The sequence below is a fragment of the Rhinoraja longicauda genome, chromosome 24 (genome assembly GCF_053455715.1).
Source record: "Rhinoraja longicauda isolate Sanriku21f chromosome 24, sRhiLon1.1, whole genome shotgun sequence".
Classification (NCBI taxonomy): domain Eukaryota; kingdom Metazoa; phylum Chordata; class Chondrichthyes; order Rajiformes; family Arhynchobatidae; genus Rhinoraja; species Rhinoraja longicauda.
Window position 1 is genome coordinate 2,050,840 of NC_135976.1, and position 21,473 is coordinate 2,072,312.

Consider the following 21,473-nt stretch of genomic DNA (forward strand, 5'->3'; position numbering starts at 1 on the left):
AGAGCACAGACATAGGCTTATTCCCTGCTCCTAATTGTTGCCCATTGACCCTTGGTGTGGAGAAAGGGGACTTCTTAAAAATTTGAAATAAATTGTATTTGGAATAAAAATTATATACAAAACATGTACCGGGCAAAAATTCTTCCGACATTCTCGGAGGCTATACATCCATTCATTGCGTCTTAACGCAGTGTTTACAAATGTTACACCCCCCCCCCCCCCCCACCCCACCCTTGCCACTCAGGTGCCCCCTGGGATGATATCCCTTCCCTTGTTTGAGGGGCGTCTCTCTCCACCACACACTGCCCCCCATGTCCAGCAGCGGAAGGACCCTAGACTGTGGTCCTCCCCCACAGGGCCTTGGCGTTGGCTGCACCGAGCTCCAGTGCGTCCCTCAGCACGTACTCCTGCAGTCTGCAGCGGGCCAGTCGGCAACATTCCCCCACGGACAGCTCGCTCCGCTGGGAGGTCAACAAAGCTCGGGCAGACCAAAGAGCGTCTTTCACCCAGTTGATGACCTTCCAGCAGCACTCGATGTCAGCCTCTGAATGCGTCCCTGGGAACAGTCCGTAGATCACAGAGTCCTCTGTTACGGGGCTTTTCGGGATTAACCGTGACAGGGACCCTTGCAAACCTCTCCAGCCCCTCTATGCTAGTCCACAAGAGGTGGATCACCATCTCCTCTCCATAGAACTGAATCAGGATTCCTGTACCTGATTTGCCGTAAAGGAACTCCTGGTTTAGAAAGAGGCTTCCTACTCCCAACCGTTGCCTACTGTCCATTCGGGGAGGGATTTCAGCCAGAATCCCTGCTCCTCATGGTCAACCACTGACTCCCACGGCAGGGAGCTGGGACAGAATCCAAATATCCTGACCTCTCTACTGTCAGTGACCCCTACACTGGAGAGAAGCAATGACTCCTAGTTCCTGCTCACAATCTCTGCCCAGTTACCTGCTGCACACTGGTTGAGAATAGCACTGGGCTTCCTCAATGTCCACAACAGATGTACAGACATGTGCACAGGATGAACACACATGAACACAGGATGTACGCACACATGAACACAGGATGTACACACATGTGTACAGGATGGAACACACATGTGCAGGATTGTTATTGGTCGCCGTGACCGTGAGATGCATCACTGACCCCTCACTCTCTGTCCCACACTGTTGTGTGTCCCCCCTCTCTCTCTCTGACTCGCTCTCTCTCAATTCTCTCTCTCTCTCTCTCTCTCTCTCTCTCTCTCTCTCTCTCTCTCTCTCTCTCTCTCTCTCTCTCTCTCTCTCTCTCTCTCTCTCTCTCTCTCTCTCTCTCTCTCTCTCTCTCTCTCTCTCTCTCTCTCTCTCTCTCTCTCTCCCTCCCTCTCCCTCTCTCTCTCTCTCTCTCTCTCTCTCTCTCTCTCTCTCTCTCTCTCTCTCTCTCTCTCTCTCTCTCTCTCTCTCTCTCCCCCCCTCCCCCCCCCCCCACACAGACTGCAGTGTGACCTGTTCTCCCTCTCCCCCACAGACTACTGTGTGACCTGTTCTCTCTCCCACAGACTGCTGTGTTCACTGTATCCTGGCCTGCCTCTTCTGCCAGTTCCTCACGCTGTGTAACATTGTGCTGGACTGTGCCACGTGTGGCTCGTGTAGCACGGACACGTCGTGCTGCTTCTGCTGCGGCTCTGAGGAGTGTGGGGCGTGTGACTTGCCGTGTGACCTGGACTGTGGCATTGTGGACGCGTGCTGTGAGTCGGCCGACTGCCTGGAGATCTGCATGGAGTGCTGTGGCCTCTGCTTCTCCTCCTAAATGTGAATGGTGGGAGCCTGCGCTGGCGTTACTGAGACTGGAGCTCCACCGTGATGCTGAGGAACCTTCTAGATGCCACCTCCAGCGAGGAGCGAGCGGTCCACAGACCTCTGATCCAAGAAACAGACGGTGGTCAAGACAGACCGATGAGATAATGTCGTAGTGGTGTTAGTGACAGCTACTTCAGGCTTTATTAGCAGGGTAGAAGACTTGTCAAATGTTCAAACTCTACAATCAATCTCCTGAGCTCTATGTGAGCACATCTGTTGGGACATTCCTCGGATAACCTGGTAGGATCCACACTGCCTTTCAGGGCCAGGATCCTGGTGTTCCCAGTGGGAGGTGGAACACTGAGCAAGGTTTTGTGGGTGGATGGGTGTTGAGGGGAAGCCAGTCACTGAGAGAGAACCAGCAAAGAGGGTAGAAACCCGGAACTGCAGGTGCCAGTTTCCAATAAAAAAGATGTAAAGTGTTGGAGTAACTCAGCGGGTCAGGCAGCATCTCCAGAGGATGTAGATGTTTTGGGTCGGGACCTTTCTCAACCCTCCTTGCCCCTACACCCCCATTCACATTGTCCCACCTGGACTCGCACCTATTCCCTCCCCCACCCCTTCGACCTCCATTCCTTCCTCCAGCTTCACAATTCGCAACTCTTCAATCCTTCTGTCTCACACCTTCTGTTTTTTCATCTCTGCCCTTTGTCCAACCACCTGCCTTTCAAACCCCATCACCTGTGTCCACCTTTTACCTGCCAGGCGTTGCTTTCTACCTTCTAGCTCTACAATCGGTCTGAAGAAGGGTTCCGACCCGAAACTCCATCTATCCCTGTTCCCCAGAGAAGCTGCCTGTCCCCGCTGAGTTGCTCCAGCACTTTGTGCCTTTATTTTACATGTAAAGAGGGCTTAGACTGGGTTCTGGTTGGTAATTCCCACACTACCTGTCGAGATTCTGCCTCTCATGCCTTGAAATCAAGTGCAACCAGCAAATCCTTGCACTCGCTATGTTTGCCACAGCGTAGGCACAATATGGCATTGGTTTCCAGCAGGATGGGATCGCAGCCAGACCTGCACACTTAACCTGCGTGGCATTTCTTGCAACCCGAATCCCACAGTGTGAGTAAAAGATGGCTAGTTCTTATTTGAAACCCATTCAGCGAAACCAAGAGCGGTATACTTTTTTACAAGTGGAAAATGGTTACAGAGGATTTAATGAACTGCATCCCAAGATGCCTGACGTTATACTTTCCAAAGTTGTGGGTGACATTTCGGGTCAAGACGAAAGTGTGAAGAAGGGGCTCGACCCGAAACGTCACCCATTCCTTCTCTCCAGAGATGCTGTTTGACCGCAGTTACTCCAGCATTTTGTGTCTACCTTCGGTGTAAACCAGCATCTGCAGTTCCTCACGATACACTTTCCAAAATGATGTCAGGCCACCTAGATGGCACTCAGGCCCTGGCTTCCACTAATAACAAACCAGAACGTGTTAATGAATAGTTTTAGGCTCAGGCTTCGAATTATTCTGGTTTGTTTTTCAATGCCTGAAGTTTTTTACGGAGAATGAATTTTTCTATGAAAATGTTTCCAGTGGTCACCTTGTGTCAGCATGGATAGATACAAAATGCTGGAGTAACTCAGCGGGTCAGGCAGCATCTCTGGAGAGAAGAAATGGGTAATGTTTCGGGTCGAGACCCTTCTTCAGACTGCGAGTTAGGAGAGAGGGAAATGAGAGATAGAGGAATGTCCTTTTATTCTGAGGCTGTGACCTCTGGTCCTAGACTCTCCCACTAGTGGAAACATCCTCTCTCCACATCCACTCTATCTAGGCCTTTGTCTGCAACTTTAATATTTGGCCCAGATTTTTTTCATATAGGGAAGCTGTCTTTACTTTTCTGTTGTACAAAGTCCCCAGGTTATGACAGGGTTCCATTCCTCAGAGCTGCTTGCAACCTGAACTGGTTACACTGATGAGCCAAAACATTATGTCATCATGACATCATGGGCACTCTGCAGCCACACAGCCCCATACGCAGCAGGGTGCGATGCACTGTGTATTGTGACACATTCCTCCCGTGACCACCATTAACATTTTCTGTGACTTGTGCCACAGTAGACCTTCTGTCGGTTCGGACCAGATGGGATAGCCTTCGTTGCCCTCGCGCATCGATGAGCCTTGGGCGCCCAACACCCTGTCTGTCGCTGGTTTGTGGTTTGTCCCTCCTCGGACCACTGTCGGTAGGTACTCACCACTGCTGACCGGGAGCACCCCACAAGCCTTGCTGTTTCAGAGATGCTCTGACCCAGTTGTCTGGCCAAAACAATTTGGCCCTTGTCAAAGTCGCTCAGGTCTTTACTCCTGCCCATTTCTCCTGCATCTAACACATCAACTTCAAGAACTGACTGTTCACTTGCTGCTTAATATATCCCACCCCTTGACAGGTGCCATTGTAACAAGATAACCAATGTTATTCACTTCGCCCGTCAGTGGTCATAATGTTTTGGCTAATCGGTGTATAAGCTTGACATGAATAAAATGATGTGCATAGGATCACAGGGGCACTGTGATGAGAGAGTGAGTGGGTGGGGGAAGAGATAAGGTGAGTATGTTACAAGCTCTCAGCTCTACACAACTCCACCCAGCCCCCCATTGTTGTAGTTGGGTGGAGGAGGAGAGAGAAAGCCTATGGAAATGCTCCATTCCCACGGGACAAATGCAGCCAGCAAATACATCTCCATCCTCCTCTCTGGTCTCCCAATGCACGTTAGTGCGTTCATGGTGCCCACGGTCGAAACGTTGTGATCTAGGATGATCTGTAATCTGTTGGAAGGAAATGCTGATGCTGGTTTAAACCAAAGATGGACACTAAAAGCTGGAGTAACTCAGAGGGTCTGACAGCAAAAAGGCACAGGATACGTTTTGGGTCGAGACCCTTCTTCAGACTGAGAATCAGGGGAAATTGTGTAATAGTCAAGTCTGTTCCTCTGTCCAGGACTGCTCCTGCCCCCCACACCTCCTCCTTCAACTCACACATTGGAACAAGACACATTCCACCAGAGTTTGCTCCAATAGCCCGCTCCTTACCATCTTAAACTTTGAAACTCCAAACCCCTCAGGTGTCACACCAAAATGGCTAACAGTTAAAGAATTAATACATAGGTTGCAAAAAATATTATCCATTCGAGGCAAAACAAACACAAAAAGTGGACCAAGTTGTTAAGAGAAGTTAAAGATGACGTTAAACCACAAGGAAGGGTCAATGATGTTGCCAGCAACATTGGTGTGCGGGGAATGGAGAAAAAGACAGAATCCTACAAAAGGAGGAGGAAGCATAGATAAGAAAGGGATAGGATCCAAGAACCATCAATGACAGGCATAAAGAAAAAACGTGGATCTGTTCAAAGGAAGCCTTCAGCTCAAATTAGTATGGGTTCCTCAGAGGCCGAAACAGGAGAAATTATATCGGGGAATAAAAAAATCTTTCTTGGAAATGATGGAGCGACGTGGGTCTAGAGTGAATGAGGAGCTGAAAGAAATTTTAACATTAATCAGAAAAACATAGAAAAGGGGAAATTGATTGGACTGAAAGGTAATAATTGTGCAGAGCCAGGTTTTCAAGTGGTGGCAGAGAGAGTGAACATCATAATCATCTTCCAAAGTTCCACAGACTCGAGAATCATTTCCACATTTTGGAAAGTACAAAGTCTAACCCCATCCTTTAGCAAAAGATGCAAAGAGGGTGCTTGTTGTTCAGGGTAGACTCGGTGGACTGAGGAACAAGTTCACAAGTTGTAGGAGTAGAATTAGGCCATTCGGCCCATCGAGTCTACTCCTCCATTTAATCATGGCGGATCTCTGCCACCTATTCCCATTTTCCTGCCTTCTCCCCGTAGCCCTTGCCACCCATTCTAATCAAGAACTTGTCTATCTCTGCCTTAAAAATATCCACTGACTTGGCTTCCACAGCCCTCTGTGGCAATGAGTTCCACAGATTAACTACCCTCTGACTAAAGAAGTCCCTCCTCACCTTTTTAAAAGATCGTCCTTTAATTCTGAGGCTGTGACCTCTGGTCCTAAACTCTCCCACCAGTGGAAACATCCTCTCCACATCCACTCCATCTATGCCTTTCATTGTTCTGTAAGTTTCAATGAGGTCCCCCCTCATCCTTCTAAACTCCAGTGGGTAGCGGCCCAGTGCTGTCAAACACTCATCATACGCTAACCCACTCACTCCTGGAATCATTCCTGTAAACCGGTCCCTCTCCAGATCCAGTACATCCTTCCACAGACTCTGTGTTTCCTTGCTGTGTAACTCCATGACCAAGTCAGTTTTACTATTGCAATCCAGGATTTGAAGCAAAGATATACACAAAAAGCTGGAGTAACTCAGTGGGACAGGCAGCATCTCTGGAGAGAAGGTACGGTGACGTTTCGGGTCGAGACGCTACCCGAAACATCACCCATTCCTTCCCTCCAGAGATGCTGTCTGTCCCGCTGAGTTACTCCAGCTTTTTGTGTATATCTTTGGTTTATACCAGCATCTGCAGTTCCTTCTTACACAGGATTTGAAGCAATCTATTTACAGGTGGCAAGTTGCAACAGATCCAATGAGGTGATCTGTTCTAGTGTTACTGGTTGAGGAATGAATATTGTCCGGGACTCCACAGATAAACTGCCTGCTCTTTGTAAATGTTCCTTTGCGTCCACCTGATAAAATAAACTGGAATAAAACAGAAAATACTGGAAATACTCACAAGGCCAGGCAGCAACTGTGAAGGGGCAGAGTTAGTGTCGCAGGTCAGTGACACCTCATTTGCACCACCAGAACTATCAAAACCAGAATAAACTGGACCATGACGCCCCAGACACAAGATCTGTGATGGTACAGTGTTGCCCCAATAAGATCTCTTTTTGTTCTTTAAGATCTTATAACCAAGAGTGCAATTAACCGTGAAACAGATGTAACATTGCTGTGACACAGGTAACATTTGACATAAGTGCTGGAAATGCGACACCTTTCTTGCCAATCATTTCACGTCGAACATGGAAGCATAGTTGAATACAGGGTATCAAAATTAGCTGCAAAACAGATTAAACTAGCAGATATGGGTATGGATTTCAAAGTATCATTGGAAAATAGAAGGGACAGTGGCATCTTGTTCTTGGAACGGAGAAGGTAATGAGGTAATTGGAGAGTTTACAAGTATGAAGGGTTTAGATAGGAATGTCTCCTTCCAATGGCCAATGCAGCAATGATTGAAGGACACAGTTCTACGACAATTGGCAAAAGAACCAGAGATGACAGCAGTGAATTATAAAGTGAGTGCTAAGGACGTGCAGTGCTCTGTGTGTGAGTTTGCCCGTTCAATAGCAGCACTCTGAGTGGAATTGGGTAAAAACTTGATCAGGGAACAAACAGCAGATTTCGGAAAAAGTGAGGGATACTGGGACTAACTGGAATACTCTAAAAGACCCAGCACAGGCGGACGTGCCCCTACTTGTGCTGCTGTACGGTACAATCACAAACCACACATCACTCCCTCCATCACTCGTTCTAGAACAACATAAACGAGCTAAACTCCAAACAGATAATTTATTACCAGGATGTAATATGGAAACCAAACAGAATGAATCTTGAATCTTGATGATGTTAGTTGAAAATGCAGCCCATTATATTTGTATTCCAGGGCAATATTGTGTTGTGTTATCAGTGTAATATTGTTTTACATGGGAGTTGGCGTGGTGTGACAGTAGATGTCCACACTGCCTGCAATATCCTGACCCGAGAGGGCACAGGGACTTCTAAAGTTACTCTGCAGTGAGGCTCTGCTGCTCAAATGCTGTGCAGTGCAGATGCAGTAATCTGAAAGTAAACTAAAACATTGTCAGTGTAGGAAAAAACTGCAGGTGCTGGTCTAAATCGAAGGTATGCACAAAAAGCTGGAGTAACTCAGCGGGTCAGGCAGCATCTCGGGAGAGAAGGAATGGGTGATGTTTTGGGTCGAGACCCTTCTTCAGATGATGTCCCGCCCCGAAACGTCACCCATTACTTCTCTCCCGCAATGCTGCCTGACCCACTGAGTCACTCCAGCATTTTGTGTCTGTCTACTGTACCTTCAAAACATTGTCAGTGCTGGAAATCGGAAATGCTGGATATTCTCAGCAGGGTCAGTCAGCATCTGTAGAGGGGGATTAGGGGTTAACATCCTGGGTCAATGAGCTGCTATCACAACAGCAAGAAGCATTGTCTACTTCCTACACTCTGCTGCTGGTGGTTTGTGCCTTCAATGGCATCGACTCTGTGTTCTAAAACTTCCCCGCCTAAACTTCCCCTGTCCCTTGCCCCATCTTTATTTTGCCTATTCTCACCTACCTCTTTATTCAGGCTTTTGGCCAGTTTGTATTTCCTTGTGGCTCAGTGTCAATTTATGTCTGCTAATGCTCCTGTGAAATTCCTTGGGATGTTGTACTACATTAAAGATGCAATGTAAAGGCATATTGATGTTGTCGTCTGATCTTTCGATGGGCCACTCACACGTTGTCCTGTTTTAGGTGGGCAAGGTTCTGCTCCGGGAGGCCACACACACTCACAGTGTATACGACTTAAACGTCTAGGAACGAAAAAGACTGCAAAAAGTTGTGAACACTGCCCAGTCCATGACAGGTTCTGACATCCGAACCATCGAAGGGATTTACCGGAGTTGCTGCCTCAATAGTATCTCAATAGTATATTAATAATATCTCCACCGTACCGGCACGGTGGCGCAGCGGTAGAGTTGCTGCCTTACCGACAAAGTCCCAGATCCCATTTGAAAGTGTGAGGCATCAGGAATGGAATGATGGCCAGACCTGGTCTTTAGTTCAGTTTAGTTTATTGTCACGTGTATCGAGGTACAGTGAAAAGCTTTTGTTGCATGGTGCAGTCTTATCCGTGCCGGAGTTTCCAATGTGTGTTTTGTGGTGAGAATGACAGGTCCCTGCTTCCTGCCCTGTCACCTCCTTCATCCATCCATCTTCCTGGTGCTGACCCACTTCTGACCGTTGGTGTCTTCGCCATGATGTTGCTGGAAACAAGCAAAACTGGCTCAGACTTGAGCTGGGGACTGTCCCGGGCTGCAGGTGCAGTCCCACATGATATCTTGTGAGCTTAACAACTGCTGCAGTGCAAAAGCAGAATGACCCCAGGAATGAGTGGGCTAACATATGATGAGCATTTCACGGCACTGGGCCTGAACTCGCTGGAGTTTGGAAGGATGATGGGGGACTTCATTGAAACTCACCGAATAGTGAAGGGCCTGGATAGAGTGGATGTGGAGAGGATGTTTACACTAGTGGGAGAGTGTAGGACCAGAGGCCATAGCCGCAGCATTAAAGGATGTTCCTTTAGGAAGGAGATGAGGAGGAATTTCTTTAGTCAAAGGGTGGTGAACCTGTGGAATTCTTTGCCACAGAAGGCTGAGGAGGCCGTCAATGGATATATTTAAGGCAGAGATGGATAGATTCTTGATTGGTATGGGTGTCATGGGTTATGGGGAGAAAGCTGGAGAATGGGGTTAGGAGGGAGAGAGAGAAGAGCCATGATTGAATGGCGGAGTAGACTTGATGGGCCGAATGGCCTAATTCTGCTCCTACAACATGACTTTATGAATGGAACAACTGTGCATTAAGAGGTTGATTCCTCTCCGTTCCCAACCTGTACCACATCATGCAACTAGGCACTGTTCACAGAGTGATGGACAATGTGCAGATGTCAGTGGATGGACATTAGAGAGGGAGGTTTGACTCTTGAGACACTACCTTATCCAGGACACAGATGGTCACACCATAATTAAAGACACCGATCCCCGCGGGCAGAAGTGTTTGTGCAGAAAGACCGGGTTTAAAGGGACAAAGGATCTTCAGAGGGATTTGATGCAGGCTGCAAATTGACAGTCGCATTTTGTGCAAAAAATTGTAATGAATGCAAATTAAATGTTAATTTATTTATAAGTGTCGCAAAAATCAGACAAGACCGGTGTTGTTTGAGAAGCCCACTTGTATTAACTGCGCCTGCCCCCCTGATGTGATTCAAATGAGTGACTTATTGTGTTGCTATTTCCCTGCGCTTTATCTGCTTTGAGTCCATAATCCTGGCATTTTTGCTTTGCGTAGTTAGAGTGAGGGCTTATGCTAAAGCTCTTGCCAATTGATAACGCCTGGTGAAGCTAATAACGGGACCTCCAGCAACGAGGTCAGTGTGACCCAACAGCACGCACAGCACTGTAACTCCACAGTGCTCGATGCAAACCTCCTTGTTCCATTAACCACACCTGTGCATCTTAGACAGGTTTGGCTGGAAACGGTTCATTTGGAAGGTGGTGGGTGAAATGCAGTGTAGTTTCATGAATGTAACAAAAGTGTTCCTAAGCTCGTCAGGCATATTAAAGCATTTATAAGTCAGAAAAATGTCTGATTTGAATTTTGTTTGCAGGTTTCCTCCGTAACTAAGAGCACTTGAGAAGTGTAATGTGTAGCGTAGCCCAGACCATATCGTAGCCACGAAGGCCGTGGACGCCAACAGGATCAACAAGCTCATCAGGAAGGCTGGCTCCGTCCTGGGGGCGGAGTTGAGTTCACGGGGGGTGGTCTTGGAGGGGAGGATGCTCCTCAAACTGGGGAGCATCTTGGACAATACAGCTCACCCCCTCCATGACACACTGGTCAACCTGAGGAGCACCTTCAGCAGCAGACTGGTTCCAACAAGATGCAGCACAGAACGCCACAGGAGATCCTTCTTCCCTGTGGCTATCAAACTGTACAACTCCTCCCCCTTCTGTCTTGGGGTAGACTGACTCCCTGCCCCCACTCCCCCACCCCGATTTTTGCACATCCCCAATCCTTTCCACTCATCACTTTAATCTCATGTTTCATGTAACGTGTGTTTTATGACTGTTGGCAGATCAATTACACTCCTGGGATGAATAAAGTTCTATCGTATCGCATCATATCGTATCGTATCGTATCGTAACGTATTGTATTGTATCGTATCGTATCGTATCGTAAACCAACCTCCCTTCCATTGACTCTATCTATACTTCACGCTGCCTTGGTAAGACGACCAGCATAATACACGTGGCAATGATAATAAACTGAACAGAACTAAGCTAAACTTGAGGTGTATCTGAAGATGTTGGTTTAAACCAAAGATAGGCACAGAAAGCTGGAGTAACTCAGCAGGTCCATCAGCATCTCTGGAGAAAAGGAATAGGTGATGTTTCGGGTCGGGACCCCACTTCAGAATAAGAGTCAGGGGGAGGGAAACGAGATATAGATGGTGCTATAGAGAGATATAGAATGAATGAATGAAAGATTAGCAAAAATGTAACGATGGTAAAGCAAACAACTCATTGTTGGCTGTGGGCAAGGTGAGAACGAGTTGTACAGACAAGGAAACTCACCAAAACGACAGTGAAACTAGTACAATGGCTTGGGTGGGGGAGGGATGGAGAGAGAGGGGATGCAAGGGTTACTTGAAGTTAGAGAAATCAACTATGCATACCGCTGGATTGTAAGCTGCCCAAGCGAAATATGAGGTGCTGTTCCTCCAATTGACATTTGGCCTCACTCTGACAAAGGATGCGGCCCAGGACAGAAACCTCTGTGTGGGAATGGGTAGAGGGAATGACAGTGTTTGTTTGGTAACCGGGAAACTTGAGGTGTGTCCGTAAGTGCAATGTCTCTTTTATCGCTACGATCTGAATTTCAATTTTCTAAGTGCACAAGTATAACTCAGGGGTTAGTCTTGGAGTTGCTCACTTTGCGTGATCTTTTTTTGATGGCTTCATTTCTGAGTATCCAATGAGCATTGCTCATTGCACTGGTATTCAGGCTCAGGTGTGACCAGGTGTGACCAGGTATGACCAGGTGTGACCAGGTATGACCAGGTGTGACCAGGTGTGGCGTGGTTTCACTTTCATGGTCAAGTAAGAATGTAATTGTTCTGTCCTACCTGATTTCCCGGTTTAGTTTAGTTTAGTTTAGTTTAGAGATACAGCGCATAAACAGGCCCTTCGGCCCACCGGGTCCGCACCAACCAGCTATCCCTGCACATTAACACTATCCTACACCCACTAGGGACAATGTTTACATTTACCAAGCCAATTCCTGATGAATTTTACTGTTTATACACCTCGCTGTCACCCTCCCCTCATCCAACAATGAACCATTCTACATTTCCTTGATCAACATCTGCTTTGATCTGTTCTTTTCACACCTTACATGCTCTTTGTACCCTTCTATATCTCGTTTCCCTCTCCCCTGACTCTCAATCTGAAGAAGGGTCTCGACCCGAAACGTCACCCATTCCTTCTCCCCAGAGAGGCTGCCTGTCCCGCTGAGTTACTCCAGCATTGTGGGTCTCTGTTCATTGTTCTGCTGTTGGGACAGACAACAATTAAACACTCGTGTCTCGTGGTCTGCTCCTTGGTGCTTGTATCGGGATCTTTCTGAAAGCAACATTAAAGATGAGCTGCAGGTGTAGTTAAAAGTATGAACTGTGTCTCTTCCTTCAAAACTTTTCAAGAGGAAATATCTCAGGGGAAATCAGTCTTCTCCCGTCCGCTTCATTCCACTAGATGAAGGAAAACCTGGAGAACAGGGCCCTGGTGAGACCACACCTGGAGTATGCAGTTGTACAGGGCCCTGGTGAGACCACACCAGCGGATCTTTAATTCAGTAGTTCTTTAGGAATTAGCCAAGATAGTCCATCTCAGTTAGACTCGAATAGAAGGACAATCCCAAAAGGTTTTATAAATACATAAGGGGGAAAAGGGAAAAGAGAGGGACCTCTCAGGAATCCAAGCAGTCACCTCTGTGTGGAGCCACAGGAGATGGGCAATGTCATCAATGAGTATTTCTCCTCTGTATTTACCGAGGAAAAAGACAGGAGGACGGAGGAAATTGGAGCAGTCACTGGAAGTGTCTTGAGAGCAGTCAGTGTTACTGTCGAAGAAGTACTGAAGGTACTGTCGTGTTTGAAGGGAGACAAATCTCCAGGGCCTGATCTGATATATCCGAGGACATTGTGGGAAACTAGAGAGGAAATTGCGGGAGCCCTGGTTGAAATTTATGAGTCCCATCGTTTAAGAAGCAGTTAGACAGGTACATGGATAGGACAGGTTTGGAGGGATATGGACCAAGCTCAGGCAAGTGGGTCTCGTGTAGCTGGGACATTGTTGGCCGGTGTGGGTGAGTTGGGCCGAAGGGCCTGATTCCACACTGTATCATTCTATAACTCTATGACTCTATAACAAGACAGTAGGTCAGTGGTTCAGGTCAAGTCAGGTCCACATTTTGCCAATCCATTTGAGTTGGATTCAGTTGTCCCTTTCCAACTCATCAGAGTTAATGCAACTCAGCAGCAGTACCATGGTATGTGTGTGGTTCTCTGCAAATGAGGGTTGGAGAAATTTGCCCCGATCGTGAGTCAAATCCTGGTTGTTGGCTTCAGGTTAACCCCAAGAGGTGATGACATGGGGCGGTGGGAGGGGTGAGCGGTAGGGGAGGGAGGTGTGGGAGGGGTGGGGTAGGGGAGGGCAGGGGGTTGAGGGAGGTGTGGGAGGGGTGGGGTAGGGCAGGGGGTTGAGCGAGGGGAGGGAGGGGCAGGGTAGGGCAGGGGGTTGAGGGAGGTGTGGGAGGGGTGGGGTAGGGCAGGGGGTTGTGGGAGGGGTGGGGTAGGGCAGGGGGTTGTGGGAGGGGTGGGGTAGGGCAGGGGGTTGAGGGAGGGGAGGGAGGGGTGGGGTAGGGCAGGGGGAAGGAGGGGAGGGGGTGGGGTAGGGGAAGGGGTTGAGGGAGGGGAGGGGTGGGGATAGGGGAGGGGGATTGAGGGAGGTGTGGGAGGGGTGGGGTAGGGGAGGGGGTTGAGGGAGGGGAGGGGGTGGGGGTAGGGGAGGGGGTTGAGGGAGGGGAGGGGGCGGGGTAGGAGAGGGGGTTGATCAAGTGGGATGGGAGGAAGGCGAGTGGTTTCTCATGGACTTTGAGAATCTTCAAGTTCTAATGAAGACCAGAATCGTTAAACGTTTCTCTTCCCACAACTATCACCTGACGTGATGAGTTTTCCAGCATTTACTGTGTTTTTATATTTCAGGTTCCCATCTTTGAACGTTTTCTGACTTCCATCTGGAGTGTATTTTCAATGGAATGGACATGACACTCTGCAGATACTTCAGGCAGGTCAGGCAGAGGGATATACCAATGGGGTTAGATCAGCTGTGGTTAGATTGCGTTTGGGTTAAGTGTTAATATTATACGTGAGCAGCCTCCTGTCTGAGCGACAGTCCAGTGATACTGTCCCCACCCTCAGTGACCCTGGTCCCCACCCTCAGTGACCATGGTCTCTACCCTCAGTGATACTGTCCCCACCCTCAGTGACCCTGGTCCCCACCCTCAGTGACCCTGGTCCCTACCCTCAGTGACCCTGGTCCCCACCCTCAGTGACCATGGTCTCTACCCTCAGTGATACTGTCCCCACCCTCAGTGACCCTGGTCCCCACCCTCAGTGACCCTGGTCCCTACCCTCAGTGACCCTGGTCCCCACCCTCAGTGACCCTGGTCCCCACCCTCAGTGACCCTGGTCCCCACCCTCAGTGATACTGTCCCCACCCTCAGTGATCCTGGTCTCTACCCTCAGTGATACTGTCCCCACCCTCAGTGACCCTGGTCTCTACCCTCAGTGACCCTGGTCCCCACCCTCAGTGACCCTGGTCTCTACCCTCAGTGACCCTGGTCTCCACCCTCAGTGACCCTGGTCTCCACCCTCAGTGACCCTGGTCCCCACCCTCAGTGACCCTGGTCTCCACCCTCAGTGAGTTGGAAAGAATTGCAGATGCTGGTTTAAATCAAAGGTAGACACAAAATGCTGCACCCTTCTTTCAGACTGATGTCAGGGGAGGGGGAGGGACATCCCACCCACTCCCCTGACATCAGTCTGAAGAAGGGTCTCGACCCGAAACGTCACCCATTCCTTCTCACCAGAGATGCTGCCTGACCCGCTGAGTTACCCCAGCATTTTGTGTCTACCCACCCTCAGTGATATTGTCCCCACCCTCAGTGATATTGTCCCCACCCTCAGTGATCCTGTCCCCACCCTCAGTGATATTGTCCCCACCCTCAGTGATACTATCCCCACCCTCAGTGATCCTGGACCCCACCCTCAGTGATACTGTCCCCACCCTCAGTGATACTGTCCCCACCCTCAGTGATACTATCCCCACCCTCAGTGATCCTGGACCCCACCCTCAGTGATCCTGTCCCCACCCTCAGTGATATTGTCCCCACCCTCAGTGATACTATCCCCACCCTCAGTGATCCTGGACCCCACCCTCAGTGATCCTGGTCCCCACCCTCAGTGATACTGTCCCCACCCTCAGTGATCCTGGTCCCCACCCTCAGTGATACTGTCCCCACCCTCAGTGATACTGGTCCCCACCCTCAGTGATACTGTCCCCACCCTCAGTGATCCTGGTCCCCACCCTCAGTGATACTGTCCCCACCCTCAGTGATACTGGTCCCCACCCTCCCCCGACCTCCGTGCTTTTCAGTGACAACAGCAAGAATTCTGACTGGTCTTCCCTTCACAGATACTCAGGCACATAATCCAACCATGTTAAGTGTCCTCTAGTCCTAACCCTAACCACGTTAGCCCTAACTCTAACCCTGACGTTATGAGGCATCGGTGAAACCACTGTGGACAGAACTAGACACTCCTCTCATGTCGAAAATTCCAAACAAGGTATTTGGAAATTCGTAAAAGAGCTTCAATGCTTAATGCAAATTGGGAAAAGAGGACGTACAACGAGATCTGGGTGTCCTTGTTCATCAGTCACTGAAAGGAAGCATGCAGGTACAGCAGGCAGTGAAGAAAGCTAACGGCATGTTGGCCTTCATAACAAGAGGAGTTGAGTATAGGAGCAAAGAGGCCCTTCTGCAGTTGTACAGGGCCCTAGTGAGACCACATCTGGAGTATTGTGTGCAGTTTTGGTCTCCAAATTTGAGGAAGGACATTCTTGCTATTGAGGGAGTGCAGCGTAGGTTCACGAGGTTAATTCCCGGGATGGCGGGACTGTTGTATGTTGAAAGAATGGAGCGACTGGGCTTGTATTCACCGGAATTTAGAAGGATGAGAGGGGATCTTATTGAAACATAAGATTATTAAGGGATTGGACATGCTAGAGGCAGGAAACATGTTCCTGATGTTGGGGGAGTCCAGAACCAGGGTCCACAGTTTAAGAATAAGGGGTAGGCCATTTAGAACGGAGATGAGGAAAAACTTTTTCACACAGAGAGTTGAGAATCTGTGGAATTCTCTGCCTCAGAAGGCAGTGGAGGCCGATTCTCTGGATGTTTTCAAGAGAGAGTTAGATCGAGCTCTTAAAGATAGAGGAGTCAAGGGGTATGGGGAGAAGGCAGGAACGGGGTACTGATTGTGGATGATCAGCCATGATCACAGTGAACGGTGGTGCTAGCACGAAGGTCCGAATGGCCTATTCCTGCACCCATTGTCTATTGTCTATTGTTTTATATACAAATTACAATTTCATGTTTTGATAGCATTTTCATTCAGAGCAGGATTATCCGACATTATTTTGGTGCCATGCACTTTAATAAACAATGTCCCCCATCCTTATTTGCACAGGGGTACAGTAAACCTGCTCTAATAAAAGCCTCCTCATAAACCAGTCACTGGTAGAGCCACCCTCTGATATAAATAGGTTAATAGTTTCTCAAGGGAAGAGTTGTAGAATCTGCAAGCCTGCCATGTTCCACTGAATGACTCACTTTGCAACTATCTAGCTTATTTTTATAAACCTCACAAATAGAAGAATTGGGCTCCATTGCAAATTTGTTACCCCCCATGTTACAGGTATTAAATTGCCGGCAATTTCATTCACTAGTTGGGAGCCAACAGTTAGCGACCTGTTACTCTGCACGTGGAACCGTGCCATGGTGGCGCCACACCGCACAGCTGAGTATAGAGTGGTGGGGGGGGGGGGGGGGGTCGTCAGCCAGGGGCAAGGGCAACTCTAGTGCAGCTCTGATGTGATCTTCTCTGCCAAAGCCAATTACATTGACTCATGCACCATGTTAACTAAACATGGAAAACTGGCATCAGCAGAAATACCCCCCTCCCCTTTCCCCCCTCCCCCTCCACATCCCCCCTCCACCTTACCCCTCCCCACTCCCCCCTCTCCTCCCCTCCCCTTCCCCCTCCCCATCCCCATCCCTCTCCTCCCTCCCCTCCCCATCCCCCTCCACCTTACCCCTCCCCACTCCCCCCTCTCCCTCTCCCCTTCCCCCTCCCCATCCCTCTCCCCCTCCCCCTCCCCGTCCCCCTCCACCTTCCCCCTTCCCACTCCCCCTCCCCTTCCCCCTCTCCCCCTCCCCATCCCTCTCCCCCCTCCCCCTTCCCATCCCCCTCCACCTTCCCCCTCCCCCCTCTCCTCCCTCTCCCCTTCCCCCTCCCCCATCCCCATCCCTCTCCCCCCTCCCCCTCCCCATCCCCCTCCATCTTCCCCCTTCCCACTCTCCTCCCTCTCCCCTTCCCCCCCTCCCCTCCTCATCCCTCTCCTCCCTCCCCCTCCCCATCCCCCACCACCTTACCCCTCCCCACTCCCCCCTCTCCTCCCCCTCCCCTTCCCCCTCCCCATCCCTCTCCACCCTCCCCTCCCCCTTCTCCCTCCCTTAAACCCCTTCCACCACCCCCTCCCCCTCCCCCTGAATATTGACTTCTCTAACTTCAAGTACTGCTTGCTTTCCCTCTCTCTCCATCCCTCCCCCTTCCTCGTTCTCCGACTAGTCTGACTGTCCCCTAGTTACATTTTATCTCTGTATGCTTCGTTGTCACCTTCTCCTCGCTAACAATGATCTATTCTACATTTTCCTTAGCCGCATTCCCTTTGATATCTCATTTTCCCACCTTACACTTCCTTATCTCTGTGTCTCAGAAACATAGAAACATAGAAAATAGGTGCAGGAGTAGGCCATTCGGCCCTTCGAGCCTGCACCGCCATTCAATGTGATCATGGCTGATCATCCAACTCAGTAACCTGTACCTGCCTTCTCTCCATCGCCCCTGATCCCTTTAGCCACAAGGGCCACATCTAACTCCCTCTTAAATATAGCCAATGAACTGGCCTCAACTACCTTCTGTGGCAGAGAATTCCACAGACTCACCACTCTCTGTGTGAAGAAATGTTTTCTCGTCTCGTAGGGTACTGGCATGGATAGAAAATTGGTTAACAGACAGAAAGCAAAGAGTGGGGATAAATGGGTCCCTTTCGGAATGGCAGGCAGTGACCAGTGGGGTACCGCAAGGTTCGGTGCTGGGACCCCAGCTATTTACGATATACATTAATGACTTAGACGAAGGGATTAAAAGTACCATTAGCAAATTTGCAGATGATACTAAGTTGGGGGGTAGTGTAAATTGTGAGGAAGATGCAATAAGGCTGCAGGGTGACCTGGACAGGTTGTGTGAGTGGGCGGATACATGGCAGATGCAGTTTAATGTAGATAAGTGTGAGGTTATTCACTTTGGAAGTAAGAATAGAAAGGCAGATTATTATCTGAATGGTGTCAAGTTAGGAGGAGGGGGAGTTCAACGAGATCTGGGTGTCCTAGTGCATCAGTCAATGAAAGGAAGCATGCAGGTTCAGCAGGCAGTGAAGAAAGCCAATGGAATGTTGGCCTTCGTAACAAGAGGAGTTGAGTATAGGAGCAAAGAGGTCCTTCTACAGTTGTACCGGGCCCTGGTGAGACCGCACCTGGAGTACTGTGTGCAGTTTTGGTCTCCAAATTTGAGGAAGGATATTCTTGCTATGGAGGGCGTGCAGCGTAGGTTCACTAGATTAATTCCCGGAATGGCGGGACTGTCGTATGTTGAAAGGCTGGAGCGATTGGGCTTGTATACACTGGAATTTAGAAGGATGAGGGGGGATCTTATTGAAACATATAAGATAATTAGGGGATTGGACACATTAGAGGCAGATAACATGTTCCCAATGTTGGGGGAGTCCAGAACAAGGGGCCACAGTTTGAGAATAAGGGGTAGGCCATTTAGAACGGAGATGAGGAAGAACTTTGTCAGTCAGAGGGTGGTGAAGGTGTGGAATTCTCTGCCTCAGAAGGCAGTGGAGGCCAGTTCGTTGGATGCTTTCAAGAGAGAGCTGGATAGAGCTCTTAAGGATAGCGGAGTGAGGGGGTATGGGGAGAAGGCAGGAACGGGGTACTGATTGATGGTGATCAGCCATGATCGCATTGAATGGCGGTGCTGGCACGAAGGGCTGAATGGCCTACTCCTGCACCTATTGTCTATTGTCTATTGTCTCGGTCCTAAAAGACTTCCCCCTTATCCTTAAGCTGTGACCCCTGGTTCTGGACTCCCCCAACATCGGGAACAATCTTCCCGCATCTAGCCTCTCCAACCCCTTAAGAATTTTATATGTTTCTATAAGATCCCCCCTCAGTCTTCTAAATTCCAGCGAGTACAAGCCTAGTCTATCCAATCTTTCTTCATATGAAAGTCCTGACATCCCAGGGATCAATCTAGTGAACCTTCTCTCCCTCTCCCCTGACTCTCAGTCTGAAAAAGGGTCTTGACCCAAAACATTACCTATTCCTTCTCTCCAGAGATGCTGCCTGTCCTGCTGAATTACTCCAGGATTTTGTGTCTATCTGCTGGAAATCTTTGTTCAATGCTCAAATCTTTCTTTCTACAGCCTCCACAACCACTTGCAGAGCGGCGCCCAGAACTGCACGCAAAGCCCCTTAATGCAGGCTCGCCAAAGTTCTATAAAGCTACATTGGAACTTCTTGAATCTTATACTCAATGCCCTGACCAATGAAAGCAAGCGCACCATATAATCTTGGGTGAGAAGGGTCCATTTCATTTCAGAATTGCATCTGAAGTTCCATGGCATGATCGGATTGGTGCTGGAGATGTGTTTACTGGAGGACTGACATTCTGGGGATTGATTGCATCTCAAGTCCAACCCTTGTCCAATGTTTTCCCAGCTAAACTCCACAGACAGATGTCGTCTTCTGACAAATGGGGCAAAACTTTTGCTGGGAAAGTGCTTTTTCATAGAAACACAGAAAATAGGTGCAGGAGGAGGCCATTTGGCCCTTCGAGCAAGCACTGTCATTCATTGTGATCATGGATGATCATCCACAGTCAGTAACCCATGCCTGCCTTCTCCCCATATCCCTTGATTCCACTTGCCCCTAGAGCTCTATCTAAAATCTAACACAAAACATTCAGGGGAAACTGATATTGGAAAGTTTGTTCTCAAACAGAGCGGTTTATGGGTGGAAAAATGCATCCTTTGGTGGATCAAAGGGACGTCATTCAGCCCTTTGAGGTTAGACCACCATTCATCGAGATTATGGTTACTCTCTACATTACCTCCATTTCCTAGCTTTGCCCCATATCCTGAGCAAACAAGAACCATGTGATCTCACTCCAGAAAGTCCCAATCACTTTGGATCTGCAGGCTTGGAGCATTTTCTTATTTCCTTCTGCCATCTGAATTAATTTCTCACCACATCTTTCATCTGTTCAAAAGCTGGTGCCAGGGAGTTGCAAAATTACAATATGTGAATTTGTATTCATCCAATAAATGAAGCAACCGCTTCTGACGGGTGCAGTGAGACTGAATGTGACTCGATGTGACTCTTGTATTCAGTACCTGGACAGACTGACAAAGGTCATAATTTCACTTTTGTGTCTTTGCTTCAGTACTCCCCTTCCAATAAATAATCAGACCTGTGGGAACAAAGAACTGCAGATGCGGGTTAATACACAAAAGCACACAAAGTGCTGGAGTAACTCAACGAGTCAGGTAGCTTCCCTGGAGTGCTTGGATAAGTGACGTTTCAGGTCGGGGCCCTTCTTCTGGCTGAAGATAGGTGGTCTCCACCCAAACACTTCACCGGTATTGGCCCCATCAAAGAATCCGTTTGACATATTAGAGGTGATTAAATCACCCCTCATTTCGAGGGAATGTTAGGGTTTGTTGAAGAAGGGTCTCGACCTGAAATGTCACCCATTCCTTCTCTCCAGAGATGCTGCCTGTCCTGCTGAGTTACTCCAGTATTTTGTGTCTATCCAGGGAATGTAAGCTCGACTGGAGAATACCGAGTTCGTCATTTCATCCTTTCAATCTACACCTTCTGGTGAGTGAGAGCTGTACTCTTCCTCTAGCCGACAGCCTGAGCATGTGGAACCAAAGCCTTTTGCATTCAGAAAAGTGGCAAAGGAACACTTGAATCACCTAGCCAGAGTGTTTTATTGTCTTTTGTCCATGTTAGAACAATGCATTCTTACAGGCAACAACACAACAGAATAGGTCAACTTATTTCCATCGGCGAAACCAAGCGCAGGCTCGGCGATCGCTTCGCTGAACACCTGCGCTCGGTCCGCATTAACAAAACTGATCTCCCGGTGGCCGAGCACTTTAACTCCCCCTCCCATTCCCAGTCTGACCTTTCTGTCATGGGCCTCCTCCAGTGCCATAGTGAGGCCCGCCGGAAATTGGAGGAGCAGCACCTCATATTTCGCCTGGGCAGTTTGCAGCCCGGTGGTATGAACGTCGACTTCTCCAACTTTAGATAGCTCCTCTGTCCCTCCCTTCCCCTCCTCCTTCCCAGATC

General features: G+C 49.0%; 1 protein-coding gene across 1 annotated transcript in view; it reads left to right on the forward strand.

Moving 5' to 3' along the window:
• The window catches only part of mdfi (MyoD family inhibitor), a 96,364-nt gene extending 88,087 nt beyond the window's left edge, over positions 1–8,277 (forward strand). Inside the window, exon 4 of the mRNA XM_078420527.1 lies at positions 1,542–8,277. Within this exon, the coding sequence (XP_078276653.1) occupies positions 1,542–1,792 (251 nt within the window). The 3' untranslated portion in view covers positions 1,793–8,277. The remainder of the gene's footprint in view (positions 1–1,541) is intronic.
• Positions 8,278–21,473: the final 13,196 nt, after the last annotated feature.